Source organism: Sus scrofa, chromosome 16, assembly GCF_000003025.6.
Source record: "Sus scrofa isolate TJ Tabasco breed Duroc chromosome 16, Sscrofa11.1, whole genome shotgun sequence".
NCBI classification, from domain to species: domain Eukaryota; kingdom Metazoa; phylum Chordata; class Mammalia; order Artiodactyla; family Suidae; genus Sus; species Sus scrofa.
Genome location: NC_010458.4, coordinates 34,094,022 through 34,114,348, shown reverse-complemented (window position 1 = coordinate 34,114,348; position 20,327 = coordinate 34,094,022). Strand labels below are relative to the sequence as shown.

At 45.4% G+C, this 20,327-nt stretch overlaps 1 protein-coding gene across 17 annotated transcripts in view; it reads left to right on the top strand.

The window, feature by feature from the left end:
* The window catches only part of LOC100737060 (chondroitin sulfate proteoglycan 4-like), a 142,190-nt gene continuing 122,532 nt past the window's right edge, over window positions 670-20,327 (top strand). For 16 of the 17 annotated variants that reach the window (XR_002339748.1, XR_002339749.1, XR_002339751.1 and 13 more), the window contains exons 1-4: window positions 670-831; window positions 13,667-13,830; window positions 14,406-17,975; window positions 19,356-19,826. Coding sequence is in view for 2 of the 17 variants with exons in the window: in XM_013984766.2 (XP_013840220.1) it covers window positions 762-831; window positions 13,667-13,830; window positions 14,406-17,975; window positions 19,356-19,826 (4,275 nt within the window). In the remaining 15 variants the exon portion in view is untranslated. The remainder of the gene's footprint in view (window positions 832-13,666; window positions 13,831-14,405; window positions 17,976-19,355; window positions 19,827-20,327) is intronic. The other variant, XM_021076957.1, reaches the window with a different exon arrangement.

Here is a 20,327-nt window from a genome sequence, read left to right as displayed (position 1 = left end):
ACCAATGTTGGAGTGAACACAGCCCAGAAACATGGCCCAGAGGCTGACCTAGAAGCCCGCAGCTCTGGCTGGTCAAACCCTGCCAGGCCCCGTTCTAGCCCCGTTCTCTCAGGAGGTGAGTGTTCCTGCACATGACTCTTGGGCCTTGATTCACGCACCTGATAGACTATTGCTTCAAAAACTCAGTGAAATTATTTTAGGGATAGTCCTTTTAAAATAAATAAAAATAAGGCTCACATTTGGGAAGGAATGATTACATCGCTTTTCTCCTCCCATTCTAACTCAGCATTCACCCAACACAGCTGACGGTGCCTGTGCTCCAGGTATGTGTTGGGGATACAGCAATAAGTTGGCGCTCACTCTGAAGCCTTAAGGTCTTAAGTAGGGTCATACCTCAGGAATGCTTCTCCCTCCAGCCACCATTTCTCCACAGTGCCTGCTCTCACACCTAACTCCTTTGCCAGGCAGGCTGGGGTGGGGGGGCAGGTAATCTCTCCCACCGAGCCTGCCTGGGCCCTGGAGCACGGGAAAAGTTCCGGTAGGCGCCGCGGTTGGCAAGCGACGCGGAGCGTGATGGGGACGCAACAGCTGCGGATTGCAAGTGGCTCTCCCCGCCCCCGCCCAGCCCCCGCGCTGGTTGGGGGCGGCGCCCCCTGGCCAGGCTCTGGGTCCCGCCGGCTGGCGGGGAGGGGTCGGCTCAGGTATCGCGGCCGCGGCCGCCGCCCGGGAGCGAGCGCTGGGCGCGGGACCGCCAAGGCAGAATGGGGCGGCTCGGAGCCCGCCGCCTCGTCCTGCTCGCCGCCTGCCTGGGGCTCTGCGAGGCGCTCGGAGGTACGCGCACCTAACTTCCCTTCCCCGTCCCAGCCTCGGCCGGGCGCGCGCGGAGCCCGCCAGGAGAGGGGGGTGGCGAGCGGAACGGGGGGCGGGGAGACCCCTGTACTCTGGGGGCTCCGGGAGACGCCGCGGCCCGGCAAGTCCCTCAGCGACCGCAAGTTTAACTCTCTGGCCGGGCCTTGGGAGCCGGGCAGCCGGGGGAGGAGACCGCTTGGTTCTGCGGTGACTCCCGGCCTCCGCGGAAAATTTCCAACTCCCCGCCCCGCGCGGCCCGGCCCCTCAGATCCCCGCCAGTTCCGGAGCCTGAGGGGCGGGCCCTGCGCTGACCTACACGCGGCCTTCGCCGCCGATTTGGGGTTTCAGAGCCAGACTTCTGGTGGCCCTCGGACGAGCCAGGCTGAAGGTTCCCGGCTGTCCTCCCTTCCGAGCCTTTTCAGCCCTGCCGCGTACCCAGGCCCCTTACTCGGTAGCACGTGACCCGCACGGGTTTGGGGGTCCCTGGCCTGTTCCATGAGCCCTTCCACAGTCCACTTACATTTTCTGGACTCGATTCTCCGAAAGTGCTTTAAATTTCCATGGCTCTTTTCAGTTGTCAAAGATTACTAACGCAAGACAGTTATGGAGACTTTTTACATAATGCAACTCAACAGTTGTGCCTTCCTGCTCTTCACGGCCCTTTGAAATTCAGTTCAGCTCAACAAAAAATTTTCTTCGAGACTGTTTAGAAAACACTCTAAATCAAAGGCCTTGTAAATCTTTGTGGTACGCTTATTTACTTCCCTTCAGTTGAATTCCCTAGGAGCTTCAGTCAGAGTCGCGTTCGGGCTGGGTGGGGGTTGCCAGGCCCTCAGAGTAGCGGGGCCTCACTCTCACCTCTGCGCATGCCTGTTCCAGCTCCTCCAGCTCTGCGCCTATCCGCTGTTGGGGGCCTCTTTTGAGCTCCTCCGTTTTCATCTCCCTCTTTCCAGATTCCTCTTCTGCTTCCTCCCGCGGCCCCTTCCTGCCTGGCGTCCAGGGTGGGTTAGGCGGGGTACTAAGGTCCAGGTGTGGGGCCGCTGTGACTCTGATTTTGGTGTGGCTTGAGAGAAGGTGCTAGTTGTAGACCCGGAGATCTGAGAGGGCAGTGAATGGCGTTGGGGGTCAGAGGGGTGGTGATGGAAGTCCCATGGCTTTGGAGACAGGTGGACTTGGTCTTTAATCTGGGTGCCACTGCATATTCTCAGAGTGACTTTAAGAAAATTACTTCTCTCAGTCTTGATGTTGCATTTGTAAAACTGGGATGATAATTGCTTCTTCTGAGAGACTTGATTAAAGCATGTGTAAGATCTCTTAGCAGCTTGGGAACTAATCAGTGCTCATTTCCTTCCTTGCCTACTCTTAAGAATTTTTTTTTAAAAAACTGGAGTTGATTTATAGTATTGTGCCGTTTTCTGCTGTACAATAAAGTGACACTTATACATATATATACATTTTTTAATGTTATTTTCCATCACAGTTTATCCCAGGAGATTGAACATAGTTCCCTATGGTATACAGTAGAACCTTGTTTATCCATTCTAAACTAGTAGTTTACATCTACCACCCCCAAACCCCCAGTTCATCCTACTCCCTCTCCCCTCCCCCTTGACAACCACAAGTCTGTTTTCCATGTCTGGGAGTCTGTTTCTGTTTTGTAGGTAGGTTCATTTGTGTCATATTTCAGATTCCACATGTAAGTGATATCATATGGAATTTGTCCATCTTTTTCTGAGTTACTTCACTTAGTATGGTAATCTCTAGTTGCATCTGTGTTGCTGCAAATGGCATTATTTTGTTCTTGGCTGAGTGGTATTCCCTTGTGTATGTGTACCACATCTTCCTAATCCATTCATTGGTTAATGAACATTTAGATTGTTTCCATGTCTTGGCTATTGTGAATAGTGCTGCAGTGAACAAAGGGGTGCATTATCTTTATGATTATAGTTTTGTCCAGCCATGTGATCAAGAATGGGATTGCAGGATCATATGGAAATTCTTTTTTTTTGGTCTTTTTGCCTTTTCTTGAGCCACTCCCTCGGCATATGGCGGTTCCCAGGCTAGGGATCGAATCGGAGCTGTAGCTGCCGGCCTACGCCAGAGCCACAGCAACGTGGGATCTGAGCTGAGTCTGCAACCTACACCATAGCTCACGGCAACGCCGGATCTTTAACCCACTGAGCAAGACCAGAGATCGAACCCGCAACCACATGGTTCCTAGTCGGATTTGTTAACCACTGCACCAAGATGGGAACGCTGGAAATTCTATTTTTAGTTTTCTTTTTCTTCTTTTCTTTTTTCTTTTTCTTTCTTTCTTTTTTTTTGTTTTTTGTTTTTTGTTTTTTGTTTTTTGTTTTTTAGGGCCGCACCCAGAGCATATGGCGGTTCCCAGGCTAGGGGTCAAATCAGAGCTACAGCTGCTGCCCTACGCCACAGCTACAGCAACTCAGGATCCAGTCCCTGTCTGCCACCTGCACCACAGCTCATGACAGTGCCGGCTGGATCTTTAACCCACTGAGCAAGGCCAGGGACTGAACCCTGATCCTCATGGATACTGTTCAGGTTCATTACCACTGAGCTCTGAGGGGAACTCCTATTTTTAGTTTTCTGAGGAACCTCCATAATGTCTTCTATAGTGGTGGTACCAATTTACATCCCCACCAACAGTGCAGTAGGGTTCTTTTTTTTCCACACCCTCTCCAGCATTTTTCATTTGTAGACTTATTAATGATAGCCATTCTGACTGGTGTGAGGTGGTACCTCATTGCAGTTTTGATTTGCAGTTCTCTAATAATTAGAATTGTTGTAACATCTTTTCATGTGCCATCCATATGTCTTTTTTGGAAATTTTTTTTTTTTTTTTGGAAAAGGTCTTTTGCTCATTTTTCAGTTGGGCTGTTTGTTTTTCGGTTGTTGATTTGTATGAGTTATTTGTATATTTTGGAGATCAAGCCCTTGTTGATTGCATCATTTGCAACTACTTTCTCCCATTCTGTAGTCTCTCTTTTTGTTTATGTTTTCCTTTGCTGTGCAAAAGCTTGTGCATTTGATTAGGTCTCATTGTTTATTTTTGTTTTTATTTCTACTGCCTAAGGAGACTGACCTAATAAAACTCTCTTCTTCATCTGCGCTGATAACTTGGGCATGAGGCAAAGACCCAATGAGTGAGATATCCATTTAGGGGTTCAGAATGTAGATAAAGGAGATTCATTAGATAAAGAATTCCGTAGCATATAATTCAACATTGATATGGCTCTTCACTCTTGGCTCTAATTGCATGACAAATATCAGCTACTGAGTTCTTACCAAAAGCTGCTCTGAGGCACTTGGAAGAATATTATCTTGAGTAGCCAGATGTGTAATCTGAATTTAGGTTTCTTCCTTACCTCTTTGGATGATTGAGCCTGTTGCTTTGAAGAATCTAATTGTCAAAGACTTAGGTGAATGCTACTCTCAGGCCTTACAGGACACAGGGTGATACCTCCTCAGGGAGTCTCCCCATAGCAGGAAGTCAACTTTGGTAAACAGAAATTATCTCATTAAGACATAGGCCCCCAGTGTATCCCTATTTGTAAACCAAGTCTCAGAACTACTGTTACTAACAGTTTCCTCAAGGTATGATAGACTTTAGCTCTAGACCCATGTTGTAAATAGTTTGGTAATTTCTCATTTTTTGACTGCTGTCAGATCCCGTTAGTGTACTGTTGCTTTAACCTTGTAACAGGGCTGATGAAGAGCCTGTACAGAAAGGGGAGAAGGGCAGCACCTCCAGTTCTTTGCTTAGTCCAGTACTTAACAAATGCTAGGTGTTTTTTGTTTTTTTTTTTTTTTTTTTTTTTTTTTTTGTCTTTTGTTGTTGTTGTTGTTGCTATTTCTTGGGCCGCTCCCGCGGCATATGGAGGTTCCCAGGCTAGGGGTTGAATCGGAGCTGTAGCCACCGGCCTACGCCAGAGCCACAGCAACGTGGGATCCGAGCCGCGTCTGCAACCTACACCACAGCTCACGGCAACGCCGGATCGTTAACCCACTGAGCAAGGGCAGGGACCGAACCCGCAACCTCATGGTTCCTAGTCGGATTCGTTAACCACTGCGCCACGACGGGAACTCCTGCTAGGTGTTTGATAAATGTGAGTGCCTGGGTGAAAGAGCACCCCTGGGGACTGGGATGGGCAGAATAATGCTCCCCTTCCAAAGAAATTCCCATCCTAATTCCTAGAACATGAAATATGTGGCTTTGCACGGCAAAAGGGACTTTGCAAATATGATCAAATGAAGGATTTTGAGATAGCTAGGTTATCCTGGTTTTTCTGGGTGGGCCCTAAATTACAAGGGTATTATAAGAGAGGCAGGAGGGTCAAGATCAGGGAAGGGGAGTTCCCGTGGTACATTAGAAATGAATCCAGTTAGGAACCATGAGGTTGTGGGTTCGATCCCTGGCCTCACTCAGTGGATTAAGGATCCAGCATTGTCATGAGTTATGGTGTAGATCACAGACACAGCTGGGATCCCGAGTTGCTGTGGGTGTGGCGTAGGCAGGCAGCTGTAGCTCCAATTAGACCCCTGACCCCTAGCCTGGGAACCTCCATATGCCTCAGGTGGGCCCTAAAAAGCAAGAAAAAAAAAAAAAGATCAGAGAAGGAGATGATATGATGGAAACAGAGGTCAGAGTGATGTGATTGCTGACCGGGGCAACAAGCCAGAAATGTAGTGGTCTCTAGAAGCTTCTCCATAAGCTGGAAGAGACAAGGAAACCTCCCCTAGAGCCTCCAGAAGGAACACCGCCCTGATGTCATCTTATTTTAGCTCATTGAGACCTGTTTTGGACTTCTACCCTCCAGAACTGTGAGACAATAAATTTGTGTCATTTTAAGCCATTAAATTAGTGGCAATTTGGAGCTTTCATTGTGGCTCAGTGGAAATGAATCTGATTGGTATCCCTTAGGACGCAGGTTTGTTCCCTGGCCTCACTCAGTGGTTTAAGGATCCGACTGCCATGAGCTGTGGTGTAGGTTGCAGACTCGGCTTGGATCTGGCATTGCTGTGGGTGTGGTGTAGGCCAGCAGCTACAGTACAGCTCAAATTCAACCTCTAGCCTGGGAACCTCCATATGCTGTGGGTGTGGCCCTAAAGGGAAAAAAAAAAAAAAAAAAAAAATTAGTGGCAATTTGTTACAACAGCAATAGGAAACTTATAGAGGGAATTTCTGTCTTAAGAAATCATACAAAGAGACGATTAATTCTGATGGTCAGAAGATGGCATATGCCATCATACAGAAATGAGGGACTGGGAGATTTAGGGAAGGTTCTGTCCCTGTGCAGAGTGAGCCTGGCTCCAGCACTCCATCTAAAGCCTGTGGCTGGGCCTAGAAAGCTCCCACACAGTGGGTAGCAAACATAGAAAGGTATGAATGTCACATTTGGAGCATTCAGAATAAGACATAGGCTCTGGGATCACTAAGGAGGGAGTTGTCACCTCAGCCAGGGCTGGCTGAGGACCAGGACAGCCCAGTGCTTCATTCCAGAAAGTGCTACAGTAACATGCGTCTACAGGAATAGCTCCCCCTGGAGGTGTGCCACAGTCTGCAGGACCACTTGCAGCAGGCCTAGAGAACACCTGGTTGAGAGGGGGTATGGGCAGGGCAAGTGCTGTTTTCTCTTTGCATCCTGAGCTGATGTTCAGGGAATGAATGAAAAATGAGAGTCTGGTGTGTCCTGTTCTGTAACAGCAAAGATTTCAGGGCTGTTGGTTGTTCTGGCTCTACTTGGAAACCTAAGATTTCCATCCTCATAGGGACCCTGGGTCTCCAACTCCCACCTCCCAACTGTGTCAGCAACAAAGGCATTTAGCGGGAGTGGCCAATAAATACATAAATAAGTACATAAATAAGCTATACTTACCATATATCAACTGTAGACCATGAAGTATATAAAAAGGTACAATATAAAAATTACCACATTTTTTAAAAAAGGCAATTCTAATTTTCAGTAAAAGCAAACAGTTTTGAAATCTTTTTTGAAATACTTTCCTTATTTGTTTCCACCCTATTCTTGTTTTGCCTGCCACCCTATTCTTTTTTTTTTTTTTTTGCTTTTTTAGGGCTGCACTTGGGGCATGTGGAGGTTCCCAGGCTAGGGGTTGCATTGATTGGAGCTATAACCACCGGCCTACACCACAGCTACAGCAAGGCAGGATCTGATCCTTGTCTGCAACCTATACCACAGCTCACGTCAATGCCAGATCTTTAACCCACTGAGCTAGGCCAGGGATCGAACCCACAACCTCATGGTTCCTAGTTGGATTCGTTTCTGCTGCGCCACAATGGGAATTCCCATTGAGAATTTCTTGTCATATATATAACACAACATATAGATACGCAACTTGCCCCCTGACCCCTCCTGCCTCTGCAGCTTCTACCCTGCCTGCCCTCTCCTTAAACTGTACTCAGGCAGACTGGACTTTTGGCCCCTTGCAGTCTCCTCTCTTCTATCTCTTCCCACCTTTTATTCACGCCTCTTCTCCCTTACCCCTCACCAGCTCTTCCTAGAAGCCAGTGCCTTGCCTGAAACACCCTTCCCACATCCACCCTCCTTGACAAGGCCCAGTGCTTCTATTGTGGTCTGTAGTTCCCAGTTATTAATCAGGCAAGGTAGTTGTTTGATTAACAGTCTATCTCAGTCACCACTGAATCCCCAGGACCAAACAAAAAGTATATTTGTGGACAGAATATGCACGTAGGATGGGACACTTAAACCTGCCAGAGAAAGAGATGCTTAATTGTTAGATTGCTTCTTCCCTCATACCCTCACTGGGCCCAAACCATACTTCTGTTGTACCAACTTTCTACTACCACTCAGATACATTCTTCTTTCTGAGCAGCTTTCTCCTCTGATAGATTGCAAGCCCCTTTATCTTATTAATTCCCCAATCCAACGGTTGGTAGTACCTGGCACATAGTAGGTGCCCCCCTCCCAAACTCAAATGCAAAACCAAAATCAAATTAAAAAACCAGAAAGATAATAGTTTGAAAGAAGGAGTGGGAACCAATCCTAAGGTAGATAAAATGAATCATATAATCACCCTCCTAGGAGAAATTACAGAGAAATATAAATTCTTACCTTTCATGAGAAGTATTTTACCCACCTCACTACCAAACTTTGGCTTCTATTCAAACATTTCACCTTTTATTTAAGCACATAAAACTGGGAAGTTGCTCTGATTTTTGTTCAATTGATTTGCTAATGCATATAAAACCAAAACACACCTTTTCCTTCACTGAAGATCAAGATCACCTTTCTTTTTCTCAGAACCAGTTTTACTTGTACTTCTGTTTGCTCTTTATTGTTGTTTTGAGGCACTTAACTAGGGGCCCCCAAAGTTGGGGTCAATTTGAAGGTATATGAGGACACTGGCTTCAGGCTGTTAAACCGGAAGTTTTAAAACTGCTTTCTTGTTTTTCCTTTGAGGCAATGGAAATTTCTAGCCACCAGCTGAGATTGGAATTGATTTAGTGCCAGAGGTGAAACGTGGGAAAATATAGGGGTGTTGTTTATTAAGCTTACTTAGTCATTCTCAGCAGGAGATTTTATGATTTAGAAAACATTTCCTGGTTTTGAAAACTTAACAATACAGTCTCTAAGTCTGTCAAAAATTGGAGTGGAGGGATTCATGAATGAGAAGGCCAGGATGATAAACTAGGATAGCTAGTGGGTTTGTAATTGCTTCTTTCAACTTTATGACCATGTCCCTGCATTGAATTTAATTATTATGGCTGTTTTTAAGGCGAAAAAAGGGTGCTTATGCGTATCTGAGAAAGTCTATAAGAGATCATATTCATCTATATCAACTTCATATCTTAGTAAAAACACCGGCTTGGTGTTTTGGGAGTGCTTATTTTTTTGTCTTAACTGTTTCTAATTAACTGTTGGCTTTGCATAAATCCATAAGCCTCTTTAGGCTTGAGTTTACTCAACTGTAAAATGAGGGTTTACTAGGTTAGTTCAGTTTGGTTCAATAAATACTTGCTTGCCTCCCAGCTATCTTAGATTGGATTCCCTAGAGAGAGAGGTTTAAGGAGGAGGGATTCATGTGCAGGTGAATATTTGAGTGAGTGCTACCAGAGGAGAACTGTAAGGTGAGGGAAGCAGGTTAGGGCAGGAGAAGAAACCAAGCAAAGATATGGTCTCATCTCAACCTGATCCTAGAGAGGGCTCCAGAATATGAATGGCAGCACAGAGTTCTGCACATTTTATACACCTTTTTCAATCAGTCATTGACTAGGAGTTGCCTTCATGGTTCAGCGGTTAATGAACCCAGCTAGGATCCATGAGGATGCCGGTTCGATCCCTGGCCTCGCTCTGTGGGTTAAGGATCCGGCGTTGCCCCTTGAGCTGTGGTGTAGGTTGCAGATGCAGCTCAGATCCCGCATTGCTTTGGCTGTGGCGTAGGCTGGCAGCTGTAACTCCAATTCAACCCCTAGCCTGGGAACTTCCATATGCCATGGATGCAGCCCTAAAAACAAACAAATAAACAACAACAACAAAAATTCATTGACTAAAGGTTGCCCTCTGGGATATGGGGTATAATTTCACTGAAATTCTTGGGTAACACAGTTAATCAGGGGAGGCTGGGTACACCAACCTGTTAAAAAGAATCTAAATGGGGCACCAACAGAATCTGTTTTACCTCCTGTGTACCAGGTGCTGTGCTAGGTATTGGAGAGGGAAAGGTAAAAAAGATACGGTCTCTGCTCATAGGAAACTCATGAACTAGTGCAGGAGATAGATGAGTAAACAAGTAATTTTAACACGTCATGGCGAACACTAGGATAAAGGAGCATGTAGTGTTATAGGAACAGAGGAGAAATGGGCAGTGCAGGTTGTGGTCCTCAGGAGGCAGAATCTAATGTGGAGGTCAACAGGCAGGAGCTTTATTAGGGAATGTCCTTGGGAGCAAGATTGGAGGAACGGAAGAGAATAGAAGAGAAATGAACTTGATTGGGAAGAGGAGTCAACCTGCAGCGTAGTCTCAATGGAAATAGCTGAGTTTGTGGGGAGTCCTGAAGATGCTGGGGGCTATCTGCCAGCAGCATTCATAGCAGCCTGAGTAGAAAGAAAGTCCTTTGTTCTCGGGTTGTAGTGGGTACATCACGGATTCCTCAAGGCTCACCCTTTGCATCATCAGGATCTGCTTCTTCATGTAAACTATGGGAACAGTGTCCGAGTGACAGTCTTCATGTTCTTCCTTGTCCAATGATCCCTTTATGCTCAGCGGGCATCTCTGCTGGTCTCAGTGGCCACCTGATGGTGTGATTTGGACCTTCATTCCCAAGAGGGTCTGAGCTCTTGTCAATGCACTCTTCTCAGGACAGGGGGACTGCATTTATTTATTAACTGCCAAAGAGATACCAAGAGGCATCCAAGGGAACCAGATGGGCACCCAGCCTATTTTTCTGTGAACCCGTTGGGTAACAAGAGGTCTACCTCCTCCTAATGATGCAGGCTCAATTGCCCACCAAAATAGGGATGACTCGTCTTGCCGGCTGGTTCCTTAATGTGAAGAAACTGAAATGTCCAGGCAGCAGCTATAACTACCATATAGAGAAGCTTGCTGTTTCCCCTGGTGGAAGCATTCCCCTTGGAAACCAGGAGGTTTCAAACTATGGATTTGTGACTGATGAGAATGGGAATACAAATTCCTCAAGTGGGTCATGAGAGTGACGTAAGCAGGGCCACTCCTCATCTATCCCTTGTTCTCAGACCCACAGATTATACTTCCTGGAGACACAGCAGGAAGTAGGTAAAGATCTTTAAGGACCATTTAGGAGTTCCCATCGTGGCACAGAGGAAACAAATCCGACTAGGAACTATGAGGTTGCGGATTTGATCCCTGGCCTTGCTTAGTGAGTTAAGGATCCGGCGTTGCTGTGAGGTGTGGTGTAGGTTGCAGATGCGGCTTGGATTTGGCGTTGCTATGGCTGTGGGGTAGGCTGGCAGCTGTAGCTCCGATTAGACCCCTAGCCTGGGAACCTTCATATGCCACAAGTGTGGACCTAAAAAGCAAAATAAATAAATAAATAAATAAAGACCATGTAAAGAGTTCCCATTGTGGCTCAGCGGTAACGAACCCAACTAGTAACCATGAGGACTCAGGTTCAATCTCTGGCCTCGCTCATTTGGTTAAGGATCCTGGGTTGCTGTGAACTGTGGTGTAGGTTGTAGATGCAGCTTGGATCCCGAGCTGCTGTGGCTGTGACGTAGCCTGGCATATGTTAGCTACAATTTGACCCCTAGCCTGGGAACTTTCTTCCAAATGCCTAAAAAGCAAAAAAAAAAAAAACGTGTAAAGATCTTTCACATAAAGTGTAGATTGTGTCCTGGAGGCTGGAACCCCCTTGACGGAGTATTTCTTTTGAGCTAATGATTCAGCTGTACCTTCATCAGGCTGATCCAGCACTCTCTCTGGCCTGCTGCATCATCGGTATAGTGTGGATAGGACCAGTTGGTCCCCATGGCCTAGCCCATCACCATACCTCCTTTGGAGTAAAGGGTGTGCCTTGGATTGGTGTGATGATATTTGGGATCCCGTGTTAGTGGATTAAACATTCCATAAGCTCTCAGATAGTGGTGCTAGGGCTGCCCTTTGAGCAAGAAAGGCAAATATATACCCAGAATACCTGTCTGTTTTGTGAAAGTGAATCACTGGATATTCTAAGGCAGAAGGGTTTCATTGATATCAACTTTCCAATCCTATTCAAGGGATGGGGTAACCTATTGGGAATTCGACATTGGACTCTGTGAGAGGCTTGTTGGGCGTTCAGTAGCAGCATAGCTAAGAAAGTCTTGGTAGAGGGTTAACCTAAGCTATTGGGTGCATGTACAGACTCCCCTTCATCCCATGGCTACTTCATCTCACACCCATTGTGCCAACATCAGGGTGGCAGGTGACAGAGGCTCACTGATGGCAAACTAGCTGAGTCTTTTGGTCTGCCTGGTTGTAGTGCCTCTTGTGTGGTAGATGATTCCTGGTGGGCATTAACATGTGATATAAAGATTTCCCCACTTCATGCCAACAGTCTTGCATCTACCCCAGACCTTCTGGTCCTTCTTTTTCAGTCTTTCTTGTTCCAGGCTCCCGACCATCTGGCTGGGCCATTGACACTACCTATCAGTCTTTATTCTAACCTCAAGTCACTTTTCTCTACATATAAAGTGGATGATGAGGTGTATCACCCAATGTTCTACCTTCTGGGGAATTTTCCTTCACTAGTATTTTTCATGGCCACACCTAAGAAGAGCGACAGTGCATTTGGAGACCATTTGAGCTTGCACGCAAATGATGAAGCTGACTCAACCATGAACTAAGCTGAGGTATTCTGTCCTTCCATCAGCTGGCAGTCAGGGATTTCTCCATGCAGCCAGAAGCGTGAGATGAGGTAAAGGTGCTGGCACAAGAATGGTGATGACATGGAGTTCTGGCCACTCTCTCATGTAACTTGCTAGTGCCTCCTGGTCCTAGTCAGGCTCGATCCTGAGTGTACCACTTCCGTCCCTTGACTCTCTGCCTCCACCATCCATCCATCATGGCAAATCTGTCATGTCTGTCTCGTTTTGAGTGGGTCATTGCACTTTCTGTGCTTCTGGGATCCTCCTTAGCAGTGAGTTCACACAGTTCTGAGCAGTCTCTGTCAGCATGTTATATCCCGTATCCCTGGAGAGTGCTCCCAAATCTGTGATAAATTCCCTCTTGTTTAGCTTTATGCTGCCCTCTTGATCAGGTACACTCAGCTCCATGTGCTTTCTCCCAGCTGCTGGCACCACATTCTGGGTAGGTCCTTCAGCTCCTATAGGGTCTAGTCATTTCCCTCCCATACTGAGTCTGAGGTGTCCCCACACAGGTTGTGTTGTGACTTAGGCTTTGCTTTTGGTCTAGCAGTGAAGAGAGATGGGGGTGTATCTTCAGGGGTTGCATGTCACTTTGTGGGGGAGAGGTTTCTGTGTCCTCTTTAAGCAAGTGGAATGCCAGCCTTAACAAGAGGATAGGTCACTTCTTTGGTCTCAGAGGGTTCTGGCGGGAGGTGGGACGGGGGGAAACTTAGGGACCCAGCTTATTTGAGTGCACTAATCCATTCCATAGGTCAAGTTTCCATTCTTTACCAAACAAGGCCTTCAGCTTGTCAGAGCCAGCCTGACATGGTTGGAACTTTATTTGGAGCTGACTGCTCTGACAATATATTCCTGAGCAGGAGTTTCAACTTCCTCTGCCCACCTGCTGTAGGAGATGAGAAAGGCCACATGCTACAGGGGAAGCCCTTTGGCTTTCACACTTAGCTTGTATTTGACACTGTTATCTCCTAGCTTTTCCTTATCTTTTCCAAAGCTACATTCAAACTCAGAAATGGCTACCCACTTCCATTGTCCTCATAGTTACCTATGCCCTATATTCTGCATAGCTTGATAGTTTAGAGCTATCTCACACCAGTTCTCCACTAGCAACTTGGGAATAACCCTGTGGAAGGGAGGGAAGCAATCTTGGGTAGGTAAAGAGGTAGATTTGCATTTCAGTTTCAGTGGAAGCCTTGGCTACCCCTCTTGAGAGTTCTGAAGAGGGACTGACCCATCAGAGGTGTCCTGAGTTGGGGCAAGAGAACATTGAGCCTTTATACCTCCACGTCACGTCTGTGGGCAACCCCAGGAAGCAGATGTGGCCTGGGCAAGGCAGCTGTCTTCAGCAGGGTCAGTCCCTGAAGGAAGATGACCATAGAAGCTGAGTAGTCATTGTGTGATAAATTTACTAACTTATACTTCTTCTCACTCCCCAGCATCTTTTTATGGTGAAAGCTATGTGGAGCTCAGCATCACAGAGGTTTCCTCGGAGTTATCACTTCAGTTAACATTTCAAACCAGCAAACCCCAGGGATTACTTTTTCTTGCAGCTGGGAAAAGTGACTACTTTATAATAGAACTTCTGGCAGGAAACTTAAGGGTAAGGTGTTTAAAAATCTTTTAAAACGTATAAAGCATTCAATCACTGGAGGGGAAAACAGTGAGTGAGAGGAGAACAAAATAGCTATCCATTTGATTACTGTGATTTCACTAGAATAAAATCAGGTGCCAGAGAGAAAGGTTGAGAGCTCCAATTTTACCAGCATGTCTTAAATATTCCAACTGTGATATTTTTTTAAGGATTTTTTTTTGATAGGTGATGCCTCTATCAAAAGTACTTTTTCTTTTTATTCATTTTTTAAAAAATGATACATTTTTTGGATTCCAAAGTCAAAGCTACATAGAAAGGCATACACAGACAAGTCTCACACCCATTCCTGACCCTTTCCCTTATTACTCTCTGCCCCCATAGAAATGTTTACAATTCCTTATTTATCCATTTAACGCTTCTTTGTGCAAACCCAACTGTGAAATTTTTTAACCTTAATATGTAGTCCACAAATGTGGAAAGAATTTTTGCATCCAAGTTTCTCTCTTTCTCTTTGTGAATGGCCTTGTTTTCTCAGTGAAATGCTATGAGATGAGATTGATTCATTTTGATTCTTTCTCTTTCAGGTGAGAGTGAATTTGGGGGCAGGTGAACAAGTGCTCCTTTCTGAGCAAAGACTTCGTATGGATGACTTGGTGTGGCATTTCGTGGAACTGTTCTGTGTGAAGGATAGTATCTCTCTGGTTATTGACAAACATTATGAGATGACTGGCCAGATCACGGGTGGGAGGCACAGTTTACACTTTCAGCATGGAATCTACATAGCAGGCCACGGTGGACTTGATGTTCCTTACCTAGATGGAGAGCTCCCCAATTTCCGTGGATGTATGGAGGATGTGGTATTTAACCAGAGGGAGATCCTTACATCCCTTAGATCTTATCCTGGTTTTAAGAAAGTTTATGAGGTGTCACTCGGATGCAGTGATGAATTTTTTGCAGGAGAAGATGAAGCCATCAACTTCTTTAGCTCCAGATCCTATGTCGCCTTCCCAGAATGGAAGATGCCAGGGCACGGACTGTTGGAATTCGCTTTGCAGACTGAAACTCAACAAGCCTTGCTTTTATTTCAGTCAGGTCAAGAAGGAGATTTTATTGCTTTGGAAATAGCAAAAGGCTTATTGAAGGCCCATGTAGGAAGGAATAAGAACAATACTGAGCTCTCTTCTTTTAGTTTAGTTAGTGACAACCAGTGGCACGTAATTCAGTTCAAGTTCACCGAAAGGTATTTGGACCTGATGGTGGATGAACAAGGAGTAAGGACATTGCTGCCTTTGCAAAGCCAACCGTTTGTGTCTGAAGGCCCTCTCTTTGTGGGAGGTCTTGGCAACCACAAGGGAGAAGAAGTTAAGAGGTTACAACTTGCCTTTGTGCCTAGAAAATCTGCTCGGGGACTCTCTTTCAAAGGGTGCATAAGAGGCTTGGAAGCCAACTCAAAAAAGAGAGCATTAAAGGATGCCCTTCTTTCTAAAGATATAGCTGCTGGGTGTAAAATGAAGAGCAGTGATAATGAAAATCCTTCTGTAACAATAAGGGAAAACCTGCTTCGGGCAGAGATTCCCCTTTCCACTGCTGTCCCTGAGGCAGGCCAGCCTATCCTGCAAGATGGAAGTAGATATTTCTTGGTTCTCAATAACTTGGAGGTTCAAGAAGGTGGACGAGCCTTACTTGAACAAAGGCACATGAATGTGGATGTGGACCTGGAGGATCTGGGTATCCGTCAGTCTCAGATACTATTTAAAATACAGGAAATACCTGTTCATGGGTTCCTTCAGTTAGATGTTTCTCCTGAGCAAGACACAGAGAAGGCCTTTTCTCTGTTAGATCTGGAGCAAGGAAAAGTTTGGTATGTCCATAATGGTTCGGAAGAACCTATGGATTATTTCACATTTTCAGTCTTTTTCAGCAGCAAGGAGGAAATGCCACTATACCAGCAAGGACAAGTTTCATATGTGTTTAACATTATCGTCATTCCAGTAAATGATCCCCCAAACCTTAAGCTCCCTGAGGGAAGCCTGCTTCTCGTGTTTGAGAACTCTAAGAAGCAACTGACTCCAAGTATCATACATGTGTCAGACCCAGACACAGATTCCTTGAGTCTTAGCTTCTCAGTTCTTGGCAACTTCAATTCAGATGCTGGGTTTTTAGAAAACACCAATGATCCTGGGAGGCCCACTGCTGGTTTTACATATGGGGATTTAAGAGATGGCAATATTTTCTATGTGCATAGGGGCCATCAGCACTCCCGGATCCTTCTGAGAGCAACTGATGGAGAGGTGGTTAGCAATACAGTGGTGTTACGGGTCATGGCGGTCCCTTGGGACTTTGAAATAGCCAATAGTACTGGTGTGGCTGTAGAGCAGGGTGGCACAGCTCTGATTACGCAGGGCCACTTGTCGGTGGAGGTTAATGGTGAACGCCCTGAGGTAGAGACCCGCTATCTTATCACTCATCCACCTCAGTTTGGCCAGATTCAGCGGCAGGGGTCAAGTGGCGAGTGGAAACAAATCAGCACCTTCTCTCAGCGTTCCGTTGATCGGGGTCGGGTCCGGTACTGCAGCACATTCAAGGATTTGCAGCTAGAAAATGTTACGGATCACTTTAAATTTCGAGTTAACATAGAAGGAAAAAGCAGTGAAGAGCTGACATTTCCTGTTACGGTACAATGGCTGAGGTTTACCCTTCTGAAAAATGTACCCCTTGAGATCAGTAAAATAAACAGGCACATTCTGAATTCTGATCATTTGCAGGCTGTGACAGAGGGTATGGAAGTAGCTGAGAGGGAACTGCAATTTAAGTTACTCACCACACCTAAGAAAGGAAAATTGCTACTTGGCACACACGTTCTAAAAGCAAACTCAGTCTTCAGCCAACAAAACATTACAGACTCTAAGATAAGCTATGAACCACAGGAGAGGCCCAGGGAACATTCACAAGATACTTTTAAGTTCTTGATGGTTGCAAAGCATATAGAATCAAAAGATTATACTTTCAGAATAAGATTTAAAGCAGAGAAGAAACACATTATTTTAACGAACAGAGGGTTGTTTGTTAAAGAAGGAGAAGGGAAAGTCATCACAAAATCAGAATTATTTGCTCAAACTTTGGACAGTCAGACTTTCCAATATAAAGTCACCAAGAGTCCTCAACACGGGAAGCTGAAATTGATTCACTCTTCAGATTCTCCAGGAGTTCATGACAACATCACTACGTTCACCGACCAGGACATCTTGGGTGAGTGGCTGATGTATGTACATGATGACTCTGAGACCGAGTATGATGAATTCCTTCTCGTGGCCTCCACCACAGGACCAGGCCCAGAGGGAGTGGTGGGGGATGGTGGCACAGAGCGTCTGTCTGCAGAAATGAAAGTCACTGTTTCTGTGGGCTTGAAGAACGATGAGAAACCAGTGCGTGTGGTAGATAAGGTCTTTGATGTTGTGCGGAATGGCCAGCGCTTGTTGACCCTAGCAGATCTCTGTTACCATGACCCCGACTCAGATTTTGATGATGGGCAGCTGCTCTATACCCGGCGGGGCATCCCTAATGGAGACTTGGTGCGAGCCAGTGACCCCACCCAGAAACTCTACCAGTTCAGGCAAAATGACCTACGGGAAGGACGCGTGCTCTTCAGGCATTGGGGTGCAGACTCAGCCCGCTTTGTGCTGTTTGTGACAGATGGTGTCCATTACACATCGTCCCTCCTAGAGATAAGTGTGTCAGAGCCCTATGTCCGTGTAGTCAACAACACAGGGCTGCTGGTACAGAGAGGAGAGGAGAGCAGCCTTACAACGGCCAACCTCAGCGTCACCACAAACCAAGATGTCAGAACAGACCACGAGATCGAATTCCACATCCTGCAGCCCCCAAAGCATGGCATAGTGTTGGTCAACAGCTCAGGGCAAGGCCGGTTCTCCCTGCATGATCTGAAGCAAGGACATGTGACTTACAGGCATGGTGGCAGAAGCAGCTTTGATGTGTTCAACCTGACAGTGAAAGTGAAAGATGTAGAGTTAGAACTGGGTGTCTATGTGCGAGTAGACTCGGAAAGCCACAAACATCATGCCCAAATTCTGCACAGCAAGACCCTTGTAGTTGAAGAAGGAAAACCTGTAAAACTGAGCAGAGGAAGGCTCCAGGTAGGTAGTCGACCCAGCACCAAGCATTCTCATTCTCTTATAACCACAGGGACAAGCCATCTATTTGTTTGCCTCTGAAAAGCTATTTTTTTTTTTTTTGTCCTACTGACTTCTCTCCTGGTATTTGGAATGACTTTTAAAAAGTGTAGATGCCATTGAGAAGAAAATGGCATGATTTCATTATTTTGATTCTGCTAAATGTTCTATAGTTGGAAATGGAATATAAATAATCCTAAGCCTCATTTTCAAGCTGTGTGCGCATGTTCACATGAGTATGCATGTATGTTTAGTATAGGATGACCTGGGAAGTAGGAGGAAATGTATATATTGTAAATGAAGAGGTTGTTACTATTATCATTTTTCACTGCCGATACTTCATTTGATATGAGTTACATTAGTAATATGATGAAGCAGGGTATAAAAATGTAGAGTAACTTAACAAGTACAAAAAGGATTCCTAAAACAGCATAGGAGAGGATATTAGTTTATTTCCTTGGCTCTTTAGTTTTCTTGAAATCGATGGATTAGCATTGGTTTGGACCAGTGGAATGCCAAGGGCGAGACTTCACACCAGCAGCTGCCTGGTTTCCTGAGGCTCCTACATGGAAGCTCCCAGCAGCCCAGCCCTGCTGAACAGAGTTAGGAGAGTGAGTAATACTGTACAGGATGGGTAAACTGTGATTTATGACAACTGGCCACAAATGCAGGCTATTCTGAACCCACCCTCAAAACTGCAAACAAGTTTGCTTGCTTGCTAAATGCAGTCGAAGACATCAAGTAGAAATCAACTCAAATAAGAAACAGTTGACTGCATAATGAGTTTTGACTAAGAATATGCGACCCACCAGATTTTCTCAGTTCTTTTACAGGATCTTAGTATTTAAGTTTCACCACAAGGGGGCGTATATAGTTCAGTGACTATAAATCAGTAACAGTGACAGCTTTGAGATGGATTTTGCAGATTTAAAAAATGTGTATTGAAAATGCTGAACTAGTTTAAAAATAAACTTTCTTCTAAAGTCTTTCAGTTTTAGTCATTCAGCTGTTACTTATTCCACCATCTTTTATTCCTTCTCTTTATACCATTTTCTTTCTTTCAGCTCAACTTCCTGAGTCCTGGGTTTCTTGCCACTGTGAACAATGCCTTGTTAATACACGATTAGCTATTCAAATGCTTATTTTTCTTTTCAACCAGGGCTAAAATATTGGCATGGTCACCAGGACAAGACCAGCTTAAACTGTGTTATCAACCTGGATTTTGACCTAAGCCATTTGTAGACACTAATAGAAAAAAATTTGGTTCATCAAGGGTCTTAACTCTTGCATATATTAATGCGTTTTTTTCTTTTTGTGTCTTTGTGTTGTGAATATGAACTCAAGGCTGTACACGAAGGTAACTTTCCTTCAGAGGCAACATTCATCGTTAAAGCTCTGCCAAAGCATGGATACCTCCGAAGATCTTTGTCAGAAGAAGGTAGCTTAGGTGCAAATGAAAAGTCCCCTTTGACTTTTACACAACAGGACATTAATGATGGTTATATCCATTATGTACAGACAGCTCCTGACCAACAGCTGGACCGTTTTTTACTGGATGTGGTGAATGGCTTCCAAGCTGTGAGTAGAGTTGAGATCTTGGTGGATATCATTCCTAAGTGGATTCCTTTGGAGGTACAAAATTTTACAGTCCAGGAAGGTGGTTCCAAAGCCCTTCTGGAAGACCACTTCAAAATTCCAAGCAAACATTTCGAGAGACTTGACTGTGAATTTGTTCTACTCAAACCACCAAAACACGGTTATATTGAAAATTCTCATTTTCCAAGAGTAGAGCTAATGAAATTTACCAGGAAACAGGTAATAACTTCAGTTAATATATTTGAGTGTGTTGGTTAAGAGAAGAAAACTTGGCTCTTGATCATTTAGATTCATGGACTTGTGGGAGTGATGGGACTTTAGAAGGTATCTGGTCAAATCTCCTAACACATAGGGAAGCCCTTCCATTGTAACCTCATAGAGAGGTCATCCAGCCATTGCTTAAATATCTTCAGTGATGGAGAACTCACTACTTCCAGAGATGGGCCCTTCTGGTTAAAAACACTTCAATTGATAGAAAGTTCTCTATGCTGAGCTGCCATTTAGAAACTAGGTCCTGGCTTTAGTAGCTCACAGAACAAATTGCTCCCCCTCTGATAAAAGCTCTTTAGGAGTTCCCATCGTGGCACAGTGGTTAACGAATCCAACTAGGAACCATGAGGTTGTGGGTTCAATTCCTGGCCTTGCTCAGCAGGTTAAGGATCCGGCGTTGCCGTGAGCTGTGGTGTAGGTTGCAGACGCGGCTCGGATCCTGCGTTGCTG